This window comes from Akebia trifoliata, chromosome 3, assembly GCF_017979445.1.
Source record: "Akebia trifoliata isolate Shusen 1 chromosome 3, ASM1797944v1, whole genome shotgun sequence".
NCBI classification, from domain to species: domain Eukaryota; kingdom Viridiplantae; phylum Streptophyta; class Magnoliopsida; order Ranunculales; family Lardizabalaceae; genus Akebia; species Akebia trifoliata.
Genome location: NC_141377.1, coordinates 52,712,754 through 52,737,561, shown reverse-complemented (window position 1 = coordinate 52,737,561; position 24,808 = coordinate 52,712,754). Strand labels below are relative to the sequence as shown.

Sequence of the window (24,808 nt, the reverse complement as noted above, 5' to 3'; positions counted from 1 at the left end):
AGATCATTGGTTAATTAGTGGTGGTGATGATTTTTGATCAATCTGTTGGCATTAAAAATTTATAAAGATTCACTTATTCTTCATTTTTCTAGTGCTAGGTTATTTTGTTCTATAAATTTTATATTGTAGTTTATTTTATTCTTTATGGAGTGGTACATTAAAGTGAGAGTGTTTATTTGCTAATATTTTTTTTTTTAAGTATAAACATGTCCACTAGAATATAAAAATTTAATTAATAAATTTGCATATAAAAACCATGGAATGTAAAATCAAATTCATTCTCTCTCTCTCTCTCTCTCTCTCTCATAATCTATCTCACTTTCTATTTTCATATGCTTGACGGATCGTGATTGTATTTTAAAGATCATTGGCGAATTAGTGGTGACGATGATTTATGATCAATCTATTGGCATTAAAAATTTATAAAGATTCACTGATTGTCTTATTTTTCTGATGTGAGTTCTTTTGTTCTTTAAATTTTATATTTTCATTTATTTAATTCTTTATGTAGTGGTGCATTAAAGTGATAGTATTTATTTGCAAGTATTTTTTTTTTTTAATTATAAATCTGTCTGTTAGAATATAAAAACTTAATTAATAATTTTGCATTTAAAAACATGAATAATAAATTTTTAATAGTTTTTTATTATTTAAATAGATAATTATTAATACTTATGATAAAATAATAAATATAAAAAAACCTCACATTGAGATTTCGCCTTAAACCTCAATTTGTATCGAGACGGTCTGCCAGATCAGACCATGTTCCCACAATTTGATAAATTTTTGGTTCGATCATGGTTTTGGTTCTAAAACATGAAGAAAGAAATGTTGTAACGTTTGCATTAATGCAACACCAAAGTATACCTAATACGTGCGTGCGTGGCACAGTGTGTAAGAGAGAATCTCACGACGTCATAGAAATCAGTTACAATGGGCATGAGCTGACAGTTGGAACACATGCAATGAGCATGTGCCCACCACACACGTGTGCATGACCGATTGAAGCATCATTGACTCAGTTATAAAACTCGGCCAAATTTCCAACTTGTCTCATCCAAATTTTGAGTCGAGTCAGATGAGTTTTAACTAAAACATTTCTACTTATTAATTTAATAATGATCAATGCACGTTAATGGGTACACGGCTAACGTAGAAAGCGCACAGAATGGCATATCTTTTCCTTGTGTATCTCAATAAAAACGATCTATGATTTTGTGCACTTGACACGTCGGTCGCGTACCAAACCATGTGTGAATTCATCACGACTTTTTTTTTATATATATATTATAAAGATGCCATGAGTAGATGACCAACACAAAGTGCATGCTTCTAAGTCACAGTTTAGCCATGACAAACCGATTGGGTATCACCATAGAACTGCCCTAATACATAATGATTATATCGATGATTAATGGGATTAACAGTGATGGGATGATTTTGTATCATTATTTAGTACAATCAAAGTTCCACCTTATCATTCATTCATGAACTCTCTGATTTTACTTTAGGTTAACAAACCCCTCCGGTTCCACTAAATCTTTGAGACACCTCCCCTCTTTTCAAACTGATGAGTAGGGCTGTCAATGCATCAGATCAGACCCAAATTCCAATTCATTCCAATACGATAACTCTGGGTCTGGATCAATGTTTTGGATTCCTTTAAGGATACAATCCGATAAGGTCTCGATTTAATATCTTATTGGATTGGATCTGTATCGATCATGTCCGATCTGATAATATGTTAGAAAGTATATAAATTATATTATATTTATTAAGATGGATCAGATTTTACCCGATCTGGACTTGACCCAATTATTAATGGATTGGATTTTGATCTTAATATTAAGTTATAATAAAAACCCGATTTGATAAGGGTTTGATCCAATACTTATCGTACCGATCCTTATTGGATCGATACCAAATCAACCCCTATCCAATCTGGACCCAATCCATTGACAGCCCTACTGATGAGATGCTTTCTGACTGTGATCTTCCTGGAAAGATTATTAGAAAATGATCAAATTACTCCCATTTTTCATATTTAGCAACAAAAAAAAAAAAAAAAAAATTCCAATATTATCTACATACCCCTCAACTTCTAGGGTAAATTCTATTTTGAGGATGAAAGTTGAAGGAGAGAGAATACTGATGTTGAAGACACAGATAATAATTTACATTAGACATTAAAGATGATAAGTTTTTTTAAGAGAAAAATCCATGGGTTTGAAGATGGCGGCATTTTGGTCATTTTATTTAATCTCTCAGACCACAGTCAAAAGTTCCTTTTTATGTCATTATTTTGACAACAAGGTGTGTATCTCAAATATCCACCAAAGCCTGGGAATGTGTATCTAAATATTACCCATTCATTTTCTAAAAGTTTTAATGCATTTTTCCATAAATGGATAAGGATAAGTAGGAATTAAATTGAGTGAAGAAACTGAAGTTTCTTCATTAAATGCTAGTGTTGGCAATTGGGTACAATCTAAAATTAAGAAGCAATCAATCTGTGAAACCTGTACTGGGGTTTTGAGAATCTTGAACACAGTGCCATGACCCATCTTGCACAATAACTCCTCATTTCCATGTGTTCTATTTAACCTACATGAGCCAATACATGTCAAGCATGTATTAAGCCAGGTTTTAAAGCAACCCCAAATATGGAGAAATTAGGGTCAAATCCAAACCAAATCTCACCCTTATCTTCACCTATTTAACCCTCTCTTCTCTTTGGGTTACAATCATCCTTCCTTCCTTATTGTTCTCTGGTTCTTTCTCTCTTATATACTTTTCTTCTTCTTCTTCCTTTGCTTTGTTCCACCATGGTTTCTGCAGATCTCATTAGAACTGGTGTTGGCATCTTAGGTGAGTGGTGGTCATGGTGTCTTTCTAGATTTAGTCGAAATTTTTTATCATTTTTATTTAGGTCTCATTTTCGAATGTGAGGCATTCCCCAAAAGTGAAAGCATTTCCTACGATCGAAGCGTTTTTGTGAAATAATTTTTAATTTTTAGACATTTTGATAGTTACATTATGTAATTTAAGTTCCGTCAGATTCACGCAAACACTAAAAATTAAAAAATGGGCCCTTATACCTTTGCTTGTGTTCAACTTTCCTCCATCATCAACCTCAAAAGTGCTTTTTAGTGCCAAAATCTCAAAAGACGTTCCCAAACATGACCTTAATTTTTCTAATATGTATCTAGGTTTGACATGGGTTCTTATTTGTTGCAGGTAACATCATAGCACTTATATTGTTCTTGTCACCAGTGTGAGTTTCTAATTAACTCCAATTTCAACCGCTAATTTTAATTTGGGTTCTAATAATTTTCTACATTATCTCTAATGGGTTTTCGATAATTTTTATTTTTAGGCCAACTTTTATTCAGATTTGGAAGAAAGGATCAGTTGAACAATTCTCACCAGCTCCATATCTTGCAACACTTCTGAATTGCATGCTTTGGGTCCTTTATGGGCTTCCATTGGTGCACCCACATAGCATGCTGGTCATAACCATTAATGGGACCGGGTTCGTCATAGAAATTATCTATGTTCTTCTGTTCATCCTCCATTCTAATGGACAAAAGAGGCTTAAAGTTCTATTAATATTGGTAATCGAATTCATATTCGTTGGCATTGTATCTGTTCTTGTTCTAACCCTAGCCCACACACATGAGCGTCGCTCTTTGATCGTCGGAAGCCTTTGTGTTGTCTTCGGGACGATGATGTATGTCGCTCCCTTAGCAGTCATGGTTAGTATTAATTTTTGGTATTTTGCTTCCATTTTATTCCCATGTAACAGAACCATCTGCATGTATGTTGTATTTCAAGGACCATAGATTTAGAACTCTTTGAGTCGACTCGAACCTTAGGAGAGTTGACTCGATTGGGTTTCAAGTCCATGGAAATGGTTATGCATGTTACATGCACTCTGTTGTTTTCAGGTATTTTTTGCTACGTTTCATCGTTTTAGAGCTTTTAATCAACCCTCAAAACTCGGTTGACTCAGCTGGACTCCCTTTGGTAATATAACTTCGGATATGGATTGAGGATTTGGGGTCCATTAAGGAACCGATCCGTAAAAGATCTGATTTGATAACCTATGGGAAGGGTTCTGGATTAATTATGCCCTGATCCAATAAAATATGAAAATTATAAAATACATTTTTGTATAAAGTGAATTTGATCCGATTTGAACCAGATCCAACAAGGCCCGATCTACTTAAATACAAGCCAAAGTCAACTTCGAAATTCCTCGAGATGTATTATATTTTATATTATTTTTCTAGAATAAAAATAAAAATATATACTTATTTGTCTCACTCACCAGAGTCAGACTCACGAGTCATCTAGGTGACTCAACCTACGGCTCTCCCTAGTCCTTACCGTACTTAAGGATGGATCAACTGAGATAGAAGCATATTCCTCGAGATTTCCGTTTGGAAATCTTCTATCATCTCAGCCCTACGTTTGACACTGCGTTTGATGTAAAAAATCCAGGTATGCATGTGATCATAACTCTCTTACAATCTCATACACGTGGCTTTTGTCGGTTTATGATGCAGAAATTAGTGATTACTACGCGAAGTGTGGAATACATGCCCTTATCCCTCTCTCTCGCCTCTTTTGCAAATGGCGTTTGTTGGACTACATATGCTCTCATCCGTTTCGACCTCTTCATCACGGTAAACTTCTCTCATGCATGCACGCCACGTGTTTAAAGGCACACAACACCACAAATATATCACCCCAGGCGCAAGTTAGCAATCTCTTTAATAAGTTTCTCACATTTGTTTGTTCGTGGTGTATCGCAGGTACCCAACGGCCTTGGTACAATGTTTGGGCTGCTTCAACTGATCCTGTACGCCACATTCTACAAATCTACAAAGAGACAGTTGGAGGAAAGGAAGCGAAAGGGAGAGATGGGACTGTCTGAAGTTGTTGTGATTGGTGATTCTAAGAAGATAGGAAGTGTTCCTCATAATGGTCATCATGTTTCCGAGATCCGTGAAATTTGATGAAACGATCGCTACCGTTGGTTGAACATGGGCCAATAAGATATTAGTTGTAATGGAGGGTTCCTTTTCTTGCTCATCATAAATATGATACATGCAGGCACCATGGTAATATGGTGCATGTTAGCCATCATATTACCTTTATCATCAAAAAAATCTCTTATCGATCCCTTTGGTTTTACAATAGTTTTATAGAACTTATACCACAATAGCACAAATTGGTGGGCCCAATATAGAAGACCCACCAACTGAGGCCCATGTGTCTTGAAATGAGATCAGTCCTGAGTATTAGTTAACCCCTTATGGTCTCAGTCAATCTATTTTTTACTGTATTTGGGTCCACCAAGGAATGGGTTGTGTGGCCCAAAAGAGTGCCAAAATATTTGGAAGAATAATGCTGAAGTGACCTCAAGATTGTACCTCATATCGTACATCTTGATGTGAAAGTGTAAGAGTCATACATCTTTTCACCGAGATACGATTCAAAAAGCATCTATGGTTTCTACACACTTTCACGTTAGGATGTGGGATATAAGGTACAATCTTGAGATCACTACAGAACAAGTCTATCCGGAATGACTAATTACCTTAGTTTCCTCATGAGAAAAAAAAAAAAGGGAAGAAATTTTAATTTTTATTAACACACCAACTTTTTTAATAATACCCCAATTAATTAATGAAAGGGAAATGTTCAGCACCCTAAGTTTTACCACACATTTTAACAAACGTTTTTTGTCTTACATGGGTTATAAGTTTTGGAATGGGCTGATTTTTTGTGAGGATGATCTCTATGATTAGAAGATCATCCTCCCTAAAAATCAGCCCATTCCAAAATGTTTAGCCCCATGTTTACACATTGAAAAATCGTGGACCGTCCATTTTTTGTAAACCATTTTTGATGGGGTTAGAAGGTTTGGAATGAGCTGATTTTTGGTGAGGATGATCTCCTCACCATAGAGATCATCCTCACCAAAAATCAGCCCATTCAAAAACTTCTAACCCATGTAAGACAAAACACGTTTGTTAAAGTGTGTGGTAAAACTTAGGGTGCTGAACGGGACCCTTAATGAAATTATATATGAAACACCAAATAGAGAGAAACATACAAAATATACGTCTATCTATAGAGTCTTTCTTCTGGGATATGATGTTCTTTGAAGAAGACCCAAACAAAGACTGAAAAACAAGATAAAGAGAGTGGGAAAATAAAACCCTAAAAGAAGGCTAAGAAATTAAAAGGAGAAAGATTGATAAAGATTGCTTGATCAAGGGCTTAGACCCATAGCTCAGTTGGTTTGACACATTGCAAATCAACTTTGAGCCTTTGAGCCTTTGAGGGCTTAGACCCATATCTCAGTTGGCTTGACATATTGCAAAACAACTTAGAGGTTGTGGGTTCAAGTCCAGCTAACCTTTAAAAAAAGATTTCTCGATTAGATTGACTTTTGCCCCATGGCTCACCCCTCACTTAGGTTGTCAATGGTTTGGATTAGACGCTAAGTCAAATCTGTGCTACTCAAATAATTTAGGGTCTTTGTCAAGGATTTGGGGTCCAATAAGGTGCCAATCTGAAAAGGATCATTCCAAATCAACCATGTTGTCCCTATCTAGTAATATACGAGAAAATAATTAAATTATGTTAATATTTTGTTTGATTATATGATTATGCATGCACAACACTTTTAAGGATCAATGTATCTTTTATCAAATTGGATTTGATTTGATCCAAACCTAATTCAATTAGGATAAATATTGAGATCTAGGTTGTTAATGGATAGTTGAATATTTGACTTTCAATTTGTATTCAAATAAGAGGATATTATTTGAAAATTTCAGATATGGGATTTGAATTTATATAATTTCTTTTATATTCGAATATTATTTAAGTTCAAGCTCCCTCGTTGAACACCCACAAGGATTTATTCTTACTTGTTTGGAATGTGTGATTTGTTGGGTATTACATGTACCCAGGAGATTTGGTTGAAATATGGTATTCTAAGAGGCCAATTGCCTTGCCCATGCTACTTGGGCTTACAGGTCGAACTTTCATCATAAAAAAAATAAAAATAGAGGAGATCATCCTAAAAAAAAAAAAAATCAGCTCATTTTAAAATTTCTAACTCATCTAGGACAAAACACATAGGGCAAATAGTAGGGTGCCAATCATTTTCCATATATATATATATATATATATAGGTCAAATCAACTAGATGAGTATGACAACAAGGCACCATATGGAATCATATAATTGGATTTTCAGATATTATTTAAGTCCGATACGCTTATCAGATGATGAGTCATATCCAATAAAATACAAAAGTGATCCTCATGCCCATCATAAGTCATGTAAGTATAGCTCTTAAGCTCAAAACTCTGTCTATAGAGCACTTATTTATTCTAATAAAGTGGCAACAAAGAGAGAGGATGAGTGAGTCTAAGGTTTCCTTTTGTCATGGTTATGGTTGCTGTCTCCATCCACGTAATCTAGATCTATATCAACCATCATAAGCTTTCTTATCTTCTTCTGCATAATACATTCAACACATGGTGTGTTAGGTTAGCTAAAAAAAGTGGTTGAAGAAAATACATGAATTCATGCTAAGCATGCATGCATATGCTCTCTCTCTCTCTCTCTCTCTCTCTCTCACACACACACACACACACACACACACACATGTAAGAGAATTCCTCATAGTATCTGTTCATCATGGCTTCTGAAAACTACTGATCTTTGGTCATATATGGGCCTTCTAATCTACAACTCATACCTACTGACAAAATTTTAGAGACAAAAGCACTGACAGATGGAGCTATCTTTCTTGTGATCATGACATGGTCCATAACTCCATATACATGTTATTACAATCCATCCTATCTTTAATACTCTATCAAATATGATATGAGATTAGGTATTATTAGAATTTTCACATATGCCATATATATGTTCTAAATGTATTGGATAGTCGTATAACCACTTTGGTTAAGTGCCCAAGTGAACATAATGCAATGTTTAATCCATAATTAATATAATTAAACAAGCATGTCATGCAGATTGATTCATGGAAATACAAGTTTGAGCATATATGCATGTTCACACATCCATAAGGTCATGTAAATTTATTTACCTCGGCCACTAAGTATGTAGGCATCATGCCATCCCCGAGGCTGTCGACTTTGCCTGCAAGATAAGGGAGTAGTAAGGATTATATATGTTGCTTAACCCAAAGATGTGTACCACTGCATTTTTTTCCCCTTAAAAGTAAGATTTTCAGATATAAATATGAAAAGCGCAGGTTAGATTAGTTGCTAAAATTTATAGGTGATGATATCATAGACCTGAGTTCAATTTTCGATGTGACCGAATTACTGATCTCATTAGCAATAGACATACCAAAAAATAACGTATATAATTGTGAATATTTATGGGAAATCATTTTCGGTCTTGGTGGAAAAATATTATTCCCCCAACCCCCATACTAGTAAACTGATTTTTTCATCAGGGAAGGAAAATGCTAACGCTAATCTATCATGCTTATGTATCGTACGTGACCCCTAATTCTCTTTTTGACATTTTCCTAGTATCATTTTGAAAAGAAATTATTCTTTTGTTTTTCAAGAAAAAAAAAATTGTCTCTGCAATCATGAAAATCCTGTAAGTGAACTTTTATAGATGATGAGGAGAACTTGCTCACCTGAAGATGAGCAAAAGAAAAGTAGGAGGAGGAGAAGGAAGGTCTTGGTCTGTGGAGACATGGTTTTAGGATATGTTGTTGATATATTGGTGTTAGAATGTGTGATTGAGTATTTTGAGAGGGGAGGGAAGGTGTGCTTTTATTCTTGGGAGGGAAGGATCATAAGATGACGTTTTTGTGACGGTGCACCACACTAAGAACTTATTAAAATGATGAAATGCAATAACACCAGCCACCACTTCAAAGTCAGCTGCACTAACTTTTGGTACATCAAACTTTCACTCCACCCAAAGTAATTGAATTTATGTGTGTGTGTGTGTTGGGTTGGAGAAATCAATTCGTTGCATAGCTCAAACTCTTCTCTTTTTAGACTTACCTCAGCTTGTATGGATTTGCTTAATTTCTCATTTCCTTTTCCACAATACCTTACTTTCACTAGAGATCACAATGTGAAAAAAAACCTATATTTGACGGTCGTAGATCGTCGAATTTCATAAAATTCAATGGATCAAGGTGTCAAATTTTTCATTGTCAATTTTTTTTCCATGGATTGAAACTATCAAATTAATGGAGGATGAGAGAAATTTGATGGTTCTAAACTATTGAAATTCGGTTTCTAAACTTTGTGAGCTATGTCCCGTCAAACTTTTTTGTCAAAAATTTCAGTTTTCAAGTAGTGGATACATGGTTGATAATCCACCTATTGCTACATCATATGTGGATTAAAAAAAAAAATTCAAATTACAATGAAATAACTTCATCAACTAAGATAATTTTTAAATGTGTATGATAGGAAAATTAAAAAGAAGAAAGGAAGTCAATAAGTGATGGAGATATATAAGTTAGATGCAATATAGTAATGGGTATGATGCGCACTATATCATTGCTAAGGTGCATGTCATTCCTGCACGTTGGGTAGTGTCTCCCAACCCACCATCACATGAAAAAAAAGGGGTAAATTCGATGCTAAAGTCCATAAAATTTACCCTTTTTTCACATAGTGCACACTGTTGCCAATCCAGCCCCTTTTTCACATAGAGTTTAATTATTTTCCCTTATGTCATGGACCAAAGTCCATCAGATCTCTTAAAGATATAAGTTTGCATCAATTAACAATATTAGATGGGATTGATTGATTGTCTTTCCACATTGTCATTGGTGGAGCTTTTGAATCAATAGCCCAATAGGTGGGTTATGTAATCATCATTCAAAAATTCCATCAAAGTTTATTCTCTACAAGAAGAATGTACAAAGAGATCGAGAAAGAAATGGAAAAATACTAACGGGGGTGGATTTACAGTGGGGGCAATGGGAACATTTGCCCCCACAAGAAATTTTGAAGTTTACTAAGATTAATTAGCTATTCCGATGGATAATAGTGGTGGATAAATAGATCCACCACTGCTGCCTCTACAAAAAAATTTCCATTCTTAGTTGCCTTGACATGGGTAAAATGCTGGCTCCACCCTTGAATGCTAATACACCACATAAAATCTGAACCCAATCCCAAATAATAAATAAATAAATAATTCCCATAAACTCTTCGAATTACCCCGACCAAAAAAAATATAAAGCTAAGAATACCAATAGGCAAGTATAATGATCCTTCTATTAGCCTTATTTTATTTTATAATTTTGTCCTCTAAACCTAAGTACATTCTTTATCTAACTTTGCCAAATCAAAAGGGAGGAAGACATAGATTAGCCTAATAATATAATCAATGAAAAGGCATTTAAGCTATTAGTGGGAGCATTAGCAAATTAAAGAGGCACACCACCTGTAAACTTCAACAGATCATATATATTAAGCAATAGATTATGATAAAGATTAAATTAATCCCATTAAGGGGACCAAATGTCTGTAAACTTCAACAGATCATATATATTAAACAATAGATCATGATAAAGATTAAATTAATCCCATTAAGGGGACCAAATGTTGGTAGTTGCGATGTGATTTGTCGGGATGAAAGTGATTTCTCAGTTCCCCTTTATCATCAAATGAAATATGAATAACCCGTCCTCCCTTTTAAATAAGGGATGCTTCTAGTTTATTTTGTCAAATCTATTAACACACATTTTCATGAATAAATTGAGATTTTTTTTGGATAATCAAGTAACCCTATAGACAGCGCATCAATATCGTATATGGGCTTTTGCCCTATCTATAGACCATGGTCTTGTCCAAAAATTAGTCTCGGGGCACATGCAATGCCTGCATATCACACACATCAGGTAAGTGAGGGTGCTCTCTTGCGGATGGCCCTTAAGGAATTAATGCTCTTACTGGGTATTGAATTCACAACCTATGGACACTAACCGCTTATCGGTCCAAAATTTCCATTGGGTGAGCCCCTCAGGATTATAAATTGAGACTGTTAATGACAAGATAACAAACGATAATGTCTCGAGCACAAGTGATTTAACTCCATGCTTGCTATGAAAATAAATAAAGAAGTCATGTATTGTTTTCTCACTTTGTCTTCATTTTAGGTCAACAATTTGACCTCCTAAGGAAGAGATCCACAAAAAAAGAGAACAGTTGAATTCAAATTATAATCGAAGAATTTGCCACTAATTTCTATCCATTTTTAGGAATCGATCGAATGGTTGATTGTCCTAGATTTGCCAAACTGGTCCGTGTGCGGCAGACCTTTGTTGAATTTTGGTAGGATGATATATAATTATTAAAAAAAGATAAAATTATAATTTGCATGAATTTTTTTTCTGAATTATGCCTTTTCATTTTTATAAAAAGATAATATTAAATATATATTATTAAGGCTTGATTATGAAAGAACCATTCCATAGTTTTTTTTTAAAAAAAAATCATAATCTTCAACAGAAAATATTTTAAAAAAATGTATTTTAAACGGTTCACCAACTTGATTTTTAATACATTGTTTTATCCCCAATTCACAACTTAAATTAAAGGATATATTTCTGAGCTATTTAGACATTATTCATATTTTACGAATCCCCTCCTTTCCTCTTAATTTAATCTTTGGGGACCTAGAATGATTGATGCTTCTCTTGTCCTCATTTTATTTTTATTAATTTTTATCCTATAGATCTAAGAACAATCTTGATCTAACTTTGCCAAATCAAGAGGGAAAGCGAACACAGATTAAAACGGAACTTGTTCAGATTAATTATTAATTAACTAGTTTAAATTATTCACGTCTAAGGATCCAAATCTTGGTAGTGATAATGTTTGCTAGATGAAAGTGATTTGTCAATTCGTCTCTGATCATTCAATGAAATGTGAATAATTCGTTCTCTTTTCGAAACAAAGGGTTCTTTGATGACAAAATAACAAAGGATCACTTCATTTTTTTTTTTTGCTTATCATGAGTATCCTCACCTTTTCTGTTAGATTAATCCCACGGTCACATGCACCACACCCTCGTAAAGTCGTATGTACAACTGGTTGAGTCGAGGGTCAATCGAACCCTAGAGGGTGGCCCTAAAGAATTCATTGTTTCATGGGATTTCTAACACTTGACTTACCCTTCCTGAGGAGTTTATTAAAAGCTCAACTTGCCACCAGGCCAACCCCTTAGGATTAAAGGATTACTCCATACGCGCTCAAAAAATACTAGAAAGTTCTTTTGCGGTTAAATGTCATTTTTCAATTTATTATCATTTACAATACTCAAAATCTCCCATCTCTCTCATATTAAAATTTTATTTCCTTCATCTCGTTTGAATCTACTAAATATATTCAATCCTCTCGTAATTTCTTTGAATCGTATTGAGTCATAAATCAACTGTATTAAGTCGACACAAATAACAAATTATTAGAAGTTTTTTTTTTTTTTTTTTCATTTCTACATTTTTTTCATTTTGATGCTCTCTTAGTCATTCAAAAAAGAGCTACAACACTGCGTCCGACACTAAGCTGATGTGGACGTATGCACAGAACCATAGATGCTTTTCCTTGTAGGAAGTCGATTTCATTTTGTACGTGGTGGTGGTGGTGGTGGTACAACGAGTCAATGAGGTGTAATTATTGTCATTTTCATTTTTTTTTATAGTGAGTGCATTCTCCTATTAATAAAATAACGAAAATTTGAAATCAATCGATCACCATCATTTTGCAACACTAAGGTCACAACCCTAAAAAGGAACACGTGGCTACGAACTCCAATCAATGACTAAAGACTCCATGTTTTGTGCCTATTTATTTTTGTCATGTTTATTTCTAATTTTTTAATTTTATTTCTTTTATTAATGGAGAAATTCAGCCCTAAGAAGGAAAAATTAAAATTATCTACAAACAGAAACAAAAATAAAGATGAAACTGAAAGCTCACCAACTACCAACTCTGTAGTGTTAAACAAAGATTTGCTACGATGACGTCATCATCTCTCAATAGTTTGCCACACTTTCAGCAGCGTTGACATTTGCCACACACGTGTCAAAGTGTGATGAAGATTTGATACGATGACGTCATCATCTCTCAAAAGTTAGAATAGCCCCGTTGAGTAGTGATAAACACGTGTCAAAGTGTGATGACACTTTTATACTTTATTATATTATATTACAAAGGAGGGAGCAGATCATCTCCAGCCCATTTTTCCTCTCATCTCTTGTTCAACACTTCATAAAACACCAAAAATTGAAAATAATAATAATAATAATAACAGTTCAGTCCTCTTGTACACATGGTTTAGTTTAGATTGAAAAATATGTATCAAATCAAGTCTTTGAAAATGGATGGTTAGTAAACTTTGGATATAAACGATTGGATGTAACTATCTTAAGTATGCCAGATGACAATATTTAGTTCGAATTATAAAATTTGAATTTTACTGAGAATTATTGAATGATGATTACATATCCCATAAGATTTTATATAGATTCATAATATCCATTAATATAGAAAAATAACCATTCAATCCAATATGATAAGACCAAGCCATTGGTCTTAAGAGGAGTTTTTTTTTTTTTCTTGAATTGGTGGTCTATAATTAATCCCTTCAATGAAACATCATAAAGAATAAATAGTAAAAAATAAAAAAAATCAAGTCAAGCCAAGCCAAGCTAGGCTGATTGATCATTTTAATTGCAAATAATATCAATTAATCTAAATGGAAAGACGTGGATTAGCACACCAATAAATGGCTAATGACTACGTGTGGTGTCATTTCATATGTTTATCTTCTCAATGTTTTTTTCTTTATTTACTAATTTTATTTTTAAACTACTTCTATAATTTTATATGGTGATGGAAAAATACCAAAAACACATTGAGAGTCCAAAGATTAAATAATAATAATAATATTTTGTATGATGGCATAATCATATGTCAAAAGTTCTATCAATATCTATTGCCAACAAACATGGCATCACTTGTTCTAATGTTTTATTTTATATTTTGAATCCACTTATCAATGAATGTTTGGCTTAACTGTTAAAGAAAAAAGAGGAAATCAGGGATTGTTATAATGAGCCAAGTAGTGGCCTACATAGATAATAGATGAAGGAGGTATTGGGTTTGACTAATCTACTTTTTTAAGTGCAAAATACCCTTATTATATTATGAGAAAGATATTTGTTCTCTCAAAATTTTCATTAATTCTGAAGAAAACCTGTCTCATAAGTATATACTATGCATTTTAAAATTTAAAAGTATGCTAAAATTAAATACAGAGAGAGGGTTTCATTTTTCTCTCTTATTCTTTTATTTTTTCCTTAATTATTTTTTAATGTACTAATGCTTTATACTTTTTATTTTGATATCCTGTTATATATGCTTGTAGACTCCGGACTGGGCCGTATCTGGGCTTTGCCCACTCCATAAACCATGGTCTTATCGAAGGACTAGTCCCAAGGCACGTGCAATGCCCGCACATCACACGCACCAGGTAAGTGAGGGTGTGCACTCGTGGGTGGCCCTTGAGAAATTAACACTATGGGTATTAACCGTTTATAGGTCCAAAATTGCTATTCATATGTGCCGGTGCGATGACATAGCCATAGTTTTCACATGCATTGCACCCACCCTTCGTACCACTTGAAATAGAAGATCCTACTCGAGAACTTTTGATATATAAATTAAGAATAATGCTGAAGTGACCTCAGGCTGGAATCTCATATCATGCTTCTTGACGTGAAAGTGTAGGGGAACCATAGATACTTTTCATTGAGATAAGAGGCCACTCCAGCACAACTCATAAATTGTTCAAACTAGTGACATAATTGGACTAGCCCATGCATTTGAAGTGTTGTTATTTAAAAAAGAATCCATTGTAACTATTCGATATAACTTACGATGTCATGGGCATATGTGCTATTAACAATAGCCATGCAACCACACCAATTTGAAGGAAAACACTTCTCCTTTGCGCTTGAGTTTTTAAGAACTATTTGAATCAATTACAACTAACCCGACATATATTGATGACTAAAAGATGCATTTTCATTCAAATGTTTTTTTTTATGTACTTGACAAAATGAGAAAGGGTCCAACTAGCCTTACTACAATAGTGAGGAAAAGACCTCGAGATTTGTAAGAAATCTAGAGGTCTCGAGGTCTTTTGACTGTGGTGGATGAGGTTGGTTTAGAAACGCCTTTTTCCTCACTATCATAGTAAAGAAAGGGTTTTTTTTTTATTTATGAGAAATGATTCCAACAAAAACAAGACCGTTTTCTAGCCATGTTCAAACAAGTATGGGCTTCAATTCAAACCAAGATAGGCCCATTTAAAAATCGGGCCAGGCTAATATAAGTCCATGTAGCCATTATCATATCAGGTAAGGTAATCCCAGTCCACTTGGCCTAGTTATCAGCAAAACCCAAAAAATCCACTTGTGAAAATCTTCTGGACAACTGAGTTTATTGATGTTTGGTCCACTCCTTGGAGAACCTAATTTGGGTGATGATACCATATACCTGGGTTTGTTTCCCTTGTCACCGAGTTATTGATTTCATATGTTTAAAAAAAATAAAAAATGATTCGTAAATTTAATCATCGAGTCCATTTATTGCCCACTTCCATGATGAGAGAAAAACCACCCAAAAACATTAAATCGTTCATGTATATTTGACTTGAAACCTTATATATTGATCTGAAATGATATATAAAAACTTTCAGATATGAAAAATATGTAAAAACAATCTAAAAATTCAATACTTTTTGTTATGTTTTCAAATTGAAGATATACCCTTGACTTTTGTCTTCTTTGAGAAACTATAGCAAATGATCCAAATTACCTCAGCCTTCAACCTCTTGCAAAAAACCCTTTCCTCAAAAAATAAAATTAAGGAAATTGATTACACTTAGATTTTTTGAAAGAATATATATATTAGATTGTGAAGACTGACCACTTAAGGGAAAAATGTGGCAAATTTCTAAGTTTGGTAAAGTCTCTTGGTTTAAAATCTGCCTTCACCAATTAATTACTGACCACTTATCTCACTAATTTTATGAAGAACAGAAAAATTGGTTACGAATGAAGGTGAGGGTATTTAAGTCCTTTTAGTTAGTCTCTCATAGAAGACGTTAAAAGGTAAGTAAGGTCATCAGTTTGAAAACACTGTGGTATCTCAAATATTCACTAAAACCGGAGGTTAGGTTTAACTAATTCAGTAAATATTAAAATATTGAGTGATAGACGGTCCAGATTTTGCCAAATCAAAGACAATTTTCATTGGTTCGGACCTTTGTCCCTTGAAAATTATTGGTCCACATCATCAAAGATGACAGTTTTTTTGCCCCTAATTTCTTGGGACAGAGATCCAACAGGACAACAAGTCTTGTAGAGTATAAAAAGCGCTTCAATCAAAGTTCAAAATTCAGATTTCAGAAAACTATTCGAAGAGACTAGAGAGATCCATCGTTCTGTTTTTAATCTCTGCGAGAGCAAGCGAGCGAGCGAGCGAGAGAGAGAGAGAGAGAGAACTAACGCCATGGATGGATCCTGGAGAAATCGTGGATTTTTGATCGTTTTAGCAATCGTTCTCTGCGGTAAGTGTTGTTGTTTTCTCAGATTTGATTCTTTTTTCTGTTTAGATTTTGTTTGGATTTGATCCTCATGTCTGTCGTTCTTCAGAAAACGTAATATCTAGCTCGATTAATTGTTATTTTGAGTATCGATTTCGTCATCTTCAATCTATTTAGATTTTGTTTCCTGTTTTTCTTCGATGACAGAGGTTCTCATTAGGTCAGATGATCATGATTGTAGGTTTTGATCTTTCATGAGTTGATTATAGCTTGATATATAAAAACTTTTGCTTGGATTGTATATTTGGAACTGTTAGTTGGTTGGATCGAATAATGTGTAGATCTGATGGAATTTACTCACTATTCTTTTTGAGAGATGCTATTGCCACACCAACTTTTACTAATGCCACGCTAATTCCTATGTAAATCACAAAAGAATTGCACACAGTTGGTGCGGCCTTAGTAAAAGTTGGTGTGGTAATACTAACCCTCTTCTTTATATGTATATATATATATATATATATGAGTCAGGTTCAAAGGACAACCATTTCTACACACATATAGACAACGTGTTTTGTCTTATACGGGCAAAAAAGTTTGGAATGGACTGATTTTTTGTGAGGATGATCTCTGTGATGAGGGGATCATCCTGGCAAAAAATCATCCCATTCCAAAACTTGTAACCCCATCAAAATTGATTTACAAAAATTGGACGGTCTATAATTTTTCAACAAAAATTGGACGGTCTAGAAGTTTCATAATGAGCTGATTTTTGGCAAGGATGATCTCCTCATCACAGAGATCATCCTCACAAAAAATCAGTCCATTCCAAACATTTTTGCCCATATAAGACAAAACACGTTGTCTATATGTGTGTAGAAATGGTTGTCCTTTGAACCTGACCCTATATATATATATATATATATATATATATATATATAATATATATATATATATATATATATATATATATATATATGAGGGCGGTTCATGGAACATATGTAAAAACAATGGTTTTTCAAAATATGGGTTAGAGGTTTTGGATTGAGCTGATTTTTTGCGAGGATGGTCACTATGATGAGAAGATCGTCCTCACAAAAAATCAGCTCAATTTGAAACTTCTAAATCCATCAAAAGTGATTTACAAACTATTGGCAAAAATTGGCATAAATCGATGGTCCACATTCTAAATCACTTTTAATGGGGTTAGAAGTTTCAAATTGGACTGATTTTTTTTTTCGGATGATCTTCCCATCATAGAGATCATCCTCACAAAAAATCAGCTCAATCCGAAACTTCTAACCCATATTTTGAAATTTTATTAATATTACATTGTTTTTACATATGTTTTTTCATATGCCCCTTGATCCGTTCCTTATATATATATATATATATTAAAACTTAAAATTGCCTGAATTGAGGCTTCTCCTGACTTTGAAGAGATTAAAGACAGAAACTTAACAGCATGGTTTAAAATCTCAGTATTACGTTTACGCCTCGTCTCCTATAGATACCAAGTTTACTCGCCTGGGTCATCTTAATAATGGATAAGATTGACTGTTTAATTTGGTGTGTAAGCTTTTAATAACATGTATTTGTATTTAAATAATTATAATTTTTATTAAGAAATATCACAAGATCATATTTCCTTCAGATAATAAAATATTTAAATTGTTGAAAATTGATTATTTTATCCAAAAAAAAAAAAAAGAATTTGGGTTGATTCGACTGAGTTTTATTGACTTTGCTGATATTCAGTCGAGTCAATGTGAAGGACGATTCACATTGAATATCTTGCTCGTTTGTGAATGATACCAAGATGACTCGGGTGAGTCATTTTGGACTCGGATTATTTTTAAAACCATGCTTGGGAATATTTCAAATCGAAAAGAGTTTTAGATCTGGGTATGGGTCAAAAAGAATTTTCTCTTCTTTATTGGTAGATAAAGCTTAATGTTGATGACATGGTCTGATTCTCTACGAAGTTTGTTAAGTACTTCTGATTGTGATGGTATCATGTGTATTCATTTGAATTAAAAAAGAGAGGATTGGGACCTTCAAGACCCCTTTGCGGTTGATTGCTCTCCTAAAACAAAGCTAAACCCTTCCGTTGGTTGTAACTGTCCATTAAAATCTATATATACTCTAGTTTACTTCCTACATCTCTAAATCTTAATATTCTATATTTAACTTGGGTTTTCTTATCGTTAGGGCACACGTTAAAGTGCATTAAATACACCTTGGAAGTTGATTTTCCTACCAAAACTGCCCTCGATTTTTTATTACCAAAAATGACCCTCAAATGCTTGTTTCCAAGGTGTATTTAATGCACTATAATGTAATGTGTGCCCTTAGGGAACATGTTAACAAGACCCATTTAACTTTTATTTGGTAGAATAAGATTGGGCAATTGCCATGACTTGTATGTTAGTCTCTTAATATTCTCACTTGATTTGCTTGGGATCTTCCAATATTTGTATAAAATGTGTATTAACATTGCAAGGAATTCATTCACAGGATGTATATCTGCATTTGCTATTGCAAAAGAGGAATCTGCCAAGTTGGGAACAGTTATTGGTATAGACCTTGGTACAACTTATTCTTGTGTAGGTGTTTACAAGAACGGACATGTTGAAATCATAGCCAATGACCAAGGAAACCGCATTACCCCATCATGGGTTGCGTTCACTGACAATGAGAGACTGATCGGTGAGGCTGCAAAGAATCAGGCAGCTGTTAATGCCGAGAGGACAATCTTCGATGTCAAAAGACTTATCGGAAGAAAGTAATTACATTCTCTTTTATTCTTAAATTTGTAAGGGATACATATAAACACCTTATTGATTTGCTAACCCATATCTGGTTAGGTTTGATGACAAAGAGGTGCAAAAGGACATGAAGCTTTTTCCATACAAGATTGTGAACAAGGATGGAAAGCCTTATATTCAGGTCGAGCTCAAAGATGGGGAGACCAAAATCTTCAGCCCTGAGGAGATCAGTGCTATGATTCTAACTAAGATGAAGGAGACCGCCGAATCATTCCTTGGGAAGAAAATCAAGGATGCTGTTGTTACAGTCCCTGGTAAAAGAAACAACATTTTAGTTATGGTTGTGGATTCTTATTCCTCAAAAAATACATGATCTGTATTTTGGGTGTTGAAACAACTTTCTCATTTACCTTTTTTGCACTCCACAGCATACTTCAATGATGCCCAGAGACAGGCTACCAAGGATGCTGGTATAATTGCTGGACTGAATGTTGCAAGAATAATAAATGAACCAACTGCGGCAGCCATTGCATATGGTTTGGATAAGAAGGGTGGCGAGAAGAACATTCTTGTTTTTGACCTTGGTGGTGGAACATTTGATGTCAGTATCTTGACAATCGATAATGGAGTTTTTGAGGTTCTTGCCACAAACGGAGATACTCATTTGGGAGGTAATTGTTCTATTTAGTGCCAGCAATCTGTACTACATATAAGCTGAGACAATAGGTTTGACAGCATCTTGAGAAAAAAAAATTGAAGAAAAGGAAGTAATTTTGCATTACTCAAGGATGTGTTGGCTAGGGCTGCAACTTGGGTGGACCAATCCCGAACCTGATGGGTTTAATCCCACCTTGGGTCAGGTTTGGGCACAATTAGCTAGGGTTCGGGCTTGCATTTGGGGGAAAAAAAGTTTTTACCAAATCAAGGTTGGGTTCGGGCATAGACATCGGATTGCCCAAACCTGAACTTTGCTCAATTTTCCCGAACTTAATATGGTTATAATTTAAAAATATTTATAAATATCTTTGTTTCTTTCTCATTCACAATTCGCATCTCAAACTTTAGTTAATCATCATCTATTTTAGGACAAATAATTGTAAATTTTATATTTTTTTACATTCCACTCATCTTTATTTAAGCCATTATTATTACTAAATTATCTAGTATTAATAGTATTAATGAGGAATGAACCAACCTGTCTTGGGTTGAGTATTTTATGCCTGAGGGGTGAGGCACAGGGACGGGTTGGTGTCTGTCAACTGTGGGATGGGAGCAGGTTGATTTTTTTTTTTTTTTGATGAGTATAAATATTGTTAATAAAAGAAGCCAATAACCCCTTTGAAGTCGGGATAAGTTTACACCAAAAGAATAGAAACCCTAAGACATTCAACACCATGTCACTAGTTGAAGAATCATCCCCTTTGAATATCCTCTTGTTTCTTTTCAACCAAAGCAAGTAACTTCCAAAGAATTCTCTTCCGCCCCGAAAACAGTTTAGCATCCCAACCTTGAAACAAAGACAATGACGACTTTGGGACAACCCATTTCTTCTCTTGATTTTGTGTATGAGGTTCATGTTTTGAGTAAATATGTGATTATGTGCTTAAAATTTGATCCTCCTGCAGGTGAAGATTTTGATCAGAGAATTATGGAGTACTTCATCAAATTGATCAAGAAGAAGCATGGAAAGGACATTAGCAAGGATAACAGGGCTCTTGGGAAGCTGAGAAGAGAATGTGAACGTGCTAAGAGAGCCTTGAGCAATCAACACCAGGTCCGTGTGGAGATTGAGTCTCTCTATGAGGGCTTGGACTTCTCTGAACCACTTACCCGTGCTAGATTTGAAGAATTGAATAACGACCTATTCAGAAAGACCATGGGACCGGTGAAGAAAGCAATGGAAGATGCTGGATTGGAGAAACGTGAGATTCATGAGATTGTTCTTGTTGGTGGAAGTACCAGAATTCCCAAGGTTCAACAACTCCTTAAGGATTTCTTTGATGGGAAGGAGCCCAGCAAGGGTGTGAACCCTGACGAGGCTGTTGCTTTTGGTGCTGCAGTTCAAGGAAGTATCTTGAGTGGAGAAGGTGGCGAGGAAACCAAAGGTATCTTCTCTCACTATTGATATTGATGTTTATATTAGATGTGAAATTCACCAAGAAAAAGACAGAGGGACATTTTATGGTGTCTTCTTTTGTGTGAAAAATGTGTGTTTGATCTTGATGTAGATATCCTTCTCTTGGATGTTGCCCCTCTTACTCTTGGTATTGAAACTGTTGGTGGGGTGATGACCAAGTTGATTCCAAGGAACACTGTTATCCCCACAAAGAAATCTCAAGTGTTCACTACTTACCAGGATCAGCAGACCACCGTGTCTATACAGGTACTATTCTCTTGAGGGATACTTACCATGCATGCCATTTAGTCGTGAATGTCAGGACCCACCAATTTTTTGGTTCACATCATAGTTGAAAAGTAGGTCTGTCATTGGATTGGACTGTGATGATAATTTGGTTTCTGACGAGGATCCTATTTGGTAACTTACCAATCAGTTTGGGATCAACAATGTGCCGATGTGATAATATACTAGAAAGAATATAAATTATAGAGTATTTTGTCTAGCTATGATGTATATCTATATTTTTTTTTAGATATAAAATAAGATTTGATCTTATCGATTTGGAACGAGCATATGGTAAGGATCTGATCCAATAATTAGATTGGTTCCGGATGATTAGTTCCACATTCAATCCAACCCCACTCCGTGTAAAGCCATGTAAAAAAAGAAATCCACCTATTTGGATGAACACATCTACCCAACATGTAGGATATTGCATGGACAGAATTATCAGTTATGGTTGATTCACCTATTTGTAATTACATGAAAGAATATTTTCAGTTATGAAGTTAATTATTACTTGTTTCAGGTTTTTGAAGGTGAAAGGAGTCTCACAAAGGATTGTAGGGAGCTTGGAAAATTCGACCTTTCTGGAATCGCTCCTGCTCCAAGGTTTGTCTTGAGAAATCTCAGAAATTGTGTTTCCCCCATACTATTCATTCAGATATTATAACTAGAACCCTCTACTTGTTTAAACAGGGGAACCCCTCAAATTGAAGTCACATTCGAGGTTGATGCCAATGGTATCCTGAACGTTAAGGCCGAAGACAAGGGCACTGGCCGATCAGAGAAGATCACCATCACCAATGACAAGGGTCGATTGAGCCAAGAAGAGATCGATCGGATGGTTAGGGAAGCAGAGGAGTTCGCTGAAGAGGACAAGAAGGTGAAGGAGAAGATTGATGCCCGTAATAGCTTAGAGACTTACGTGTACAACATGAAAAACCAGATAAATGACAAGGACAAACTCGCAGACAAGCTTGAGTCCGAAGAGAAGGAAAAGATTGAAACGGCTGTGAAGGATGCTCTTGAGTGGCTCGACGAGAACCAGTCAGCTGAGAAAGAAGACTACGATGAGAAGCTCAAGGAGGTGGAGGCCGTGTGTAACCCAATCATTAGTGCTGTCTATCAAAGATCCGGTGGGGCTCCTGGCTCTGGATCAGAGGGAGAAGACGACGATGACTCTCATGATGAGCTATAAAAAACTTTTTAACATTTTACTTTCGTGAGTGACTTAAAATATACATTTTAGTTTAGAGGAGAACGATTAGAACAGGAATTAGTTCTTATTCCGAATTCTTTTTTTCTAAAAAGGTGGGAATGGGAAGTTAATGAAAAGGGGAAAGGTACAAAGTCGGATACATTTGCTTGATTTTCAATCTCTTCTCTTTTCCTTGAGGGGAGGGAAGACATTTATTTAGACACACACAGCTTTTTGTTTTTTGTTTTTTTTTTCTCTACTAAATTTCTTTTGGAACTTAAACTTTGTCTTACGTACTGATTTGTACTTTTTAATTTTATACACTTTCTTTCTTTTTATTTGCATGAATGCATTTTACTTCATTTGGATTTGTATTGGATGTGAAGGGAAGTAATGTGCAGTTTGGCTGAAATTTGCTACATGGATAGGGGGTGGGTTTGGATTTGAGTTTGGTAAAATTTTATAATACCCTAACCTCAACACAACCCATTGCTGCCCATAGTTGCATTTATGCTCAACAACTCTCAATAAGATTTGAAATCTTGCTAAATTAGTCATGCTAACCTAATTAATAAGGTTTGTTCAGGTAACAAACTTATAAAGTAAGGGAGTTTTTTTAAAATAAAATTTGCAAGGTCTGCCCCGGTAAATCCCTTGTAAGTATTCTATATGGGTTTTAATTTGTCTAGTACATCGAGTAATATGGGCACCTTTCAAGGAAACAAAATGGGTAGGAATAGGATCCGATCCATTGATAGCCCTCCGGTATATTATACTACGAGGAAGTGAAAAAAACAAAAAACATGCGCATCCAGGGAATCGAACCCTGGTCAGTACCGTGGGAGGGTACTATGATACCACTACACCAGATGCGCTAGTTGTTGGAAAGTTGCTTAAGTAAATTATACTTTACAATTATTATCAGCGAATAGTTTCAGTTTATTACTTTCCCTTATGGCTGGGACCTGGGAGGGCTGGCCCGAATGGGTGAGTCTGGGATGATCCTAAAAGTTTCAGTTTATTACCTTCCCTTATGGCTGGGACCTGGGAGGGCTGGCCAAGTTATGTAGAAGTTGAGTTGAGCCAAGTTTGAGATATCTCAACCCAATTTCAATTCAGATTGAAGGTACAAGCAACCTGACTCAACCCAAACCCGATGCTATATTACTATATGAATATTTTTATATTAATTATATATTTTTCATTTAACTTTTTATTCTATCTTGTTATGACTTTTATTTAGTTAATATTAATATGAACTTTGGTTTAGTATAGTTTATCTAAATATTATCTCAATGATGCATATGAAGGTTGTATGCGAAATTATTTACTAGTAATTTTGCTTTTTTATGTTGTATATCTTTTTTTCAAAATATAAAATATGAAATTATTTACTAATCAAAATGAAATGAGGGTTATTCAACGAGCCCAACCCGACCAAATAACCTAAAACTACCTAACTCGGACTAACCCGAACCAACCCTATTTTAGAAAATCAAATTCAGGTTGAACTTGGGTTAGTGAACTTAGGTCTGATGGTAGGGTCGAGGGTTTTCCTATTTGAGTTGAGCTTGGGTTTACCCTCCAACCCAATCAGGCTATAGCCCTACTTTCTCTATCTTTTGTAGACTTTAAAGTATCCTTTCAAATGCCTTGACCCATCACAAGTCTTCTCTTCTATACATTTTAGCTGTCTTTCAACGAATAAGCAATCTTTAGATTTTTCTGAGGTTTCTTGTGCTCTTCACTTCATGCACTTAGTACATACTTCGGCTTGAACGC

At 34.8% G+C, this 24,808-nt stretch overlaps 2 protein-coding genes, 1 long non-coding RNA gene and 1 other non-coding gene across 4 annotated transcripts; 2 read left to right on the top strand and 2 right to left on the bottom strand.

The window, feature by feature from the left end:
- Positions 1–2,608: 2,608 nt before the first annotated feature.
- Positions 2,609–5,188, top strand: LOC147407905 (bidirectional sugar transporter SWEET4-like). Its single transcript, XM_086436681.1, has 5 exons — positions 2,609–2,868; positions 3,238–3,274; positions 3,377–3,755; positions 4,569–4,688; positions 4,818–5,188. The coding sequence occupies exons 1-5, from the start codon at positions 2,826–2,828 to the stop codon at positions 5,019–5,021; spliced, it is 783 nt and encodes a 260-aa protein (XP_086292807.1). The 5' UTR covers positions 2,609–2,825; the 3' UTR covers positions 5,022–5,188.
- Positions 5,189–7,422: 2,234 nt separating this feature from the next.
- Positions 7,423–8,813, bottom strand: LOC147407904 (uncharacterized). The gene is made up of 3 exons (XR_015175825.1): positions 8,711–8,813; positions 8,144–8,196; positions 7,423–7,542 (listed from the first exon to the last, which is right to left on the bottom strand). It is a non-coding gene; the product is annotated as an uncharacterized LOC147407904 (long non-coding RNA).
- A 7,695-nt stretch (positions 8,814–16,508) lies between these two features.
- Positions 16,509–23,390, top strand: LOC147407903 (luminal-binding protein 5). Its single transcript, XM_086436680.1, has 8 exons — positions 16,509–16,683; positions 19,177–19,444; positions 19,527–19,741; positions 19,856–20,098; positions 21,053–21,532; positions 21,656–21,810; positions 22,355–22,437; positions 22,525–23,390. Exons 1-8 carry the CDS (start codon positions 16,626–16,628, stop codon positions 23,024–23,026), a joined length of 2,004 nt encoding a protein of 667 aa, XP_086292806.1. The 5' UTR covers positions 16,509–16,625; the 3' UTR covers positions 23,027–23,390.
- A 440-nt stretch (positions 23,391–23,830) lies between these two features.
- TRNAG-CCC (transfer RNA glycine (anticodon CCC)) lies at positions 23,831–23,901 on the bottom strand. The gene has a single exon. It is a non-coding gene; the product is annotated as a tRNA-Gly (tRNA).
- Positions 23,902–24,808: the final 907 nt, after the last annotated feature.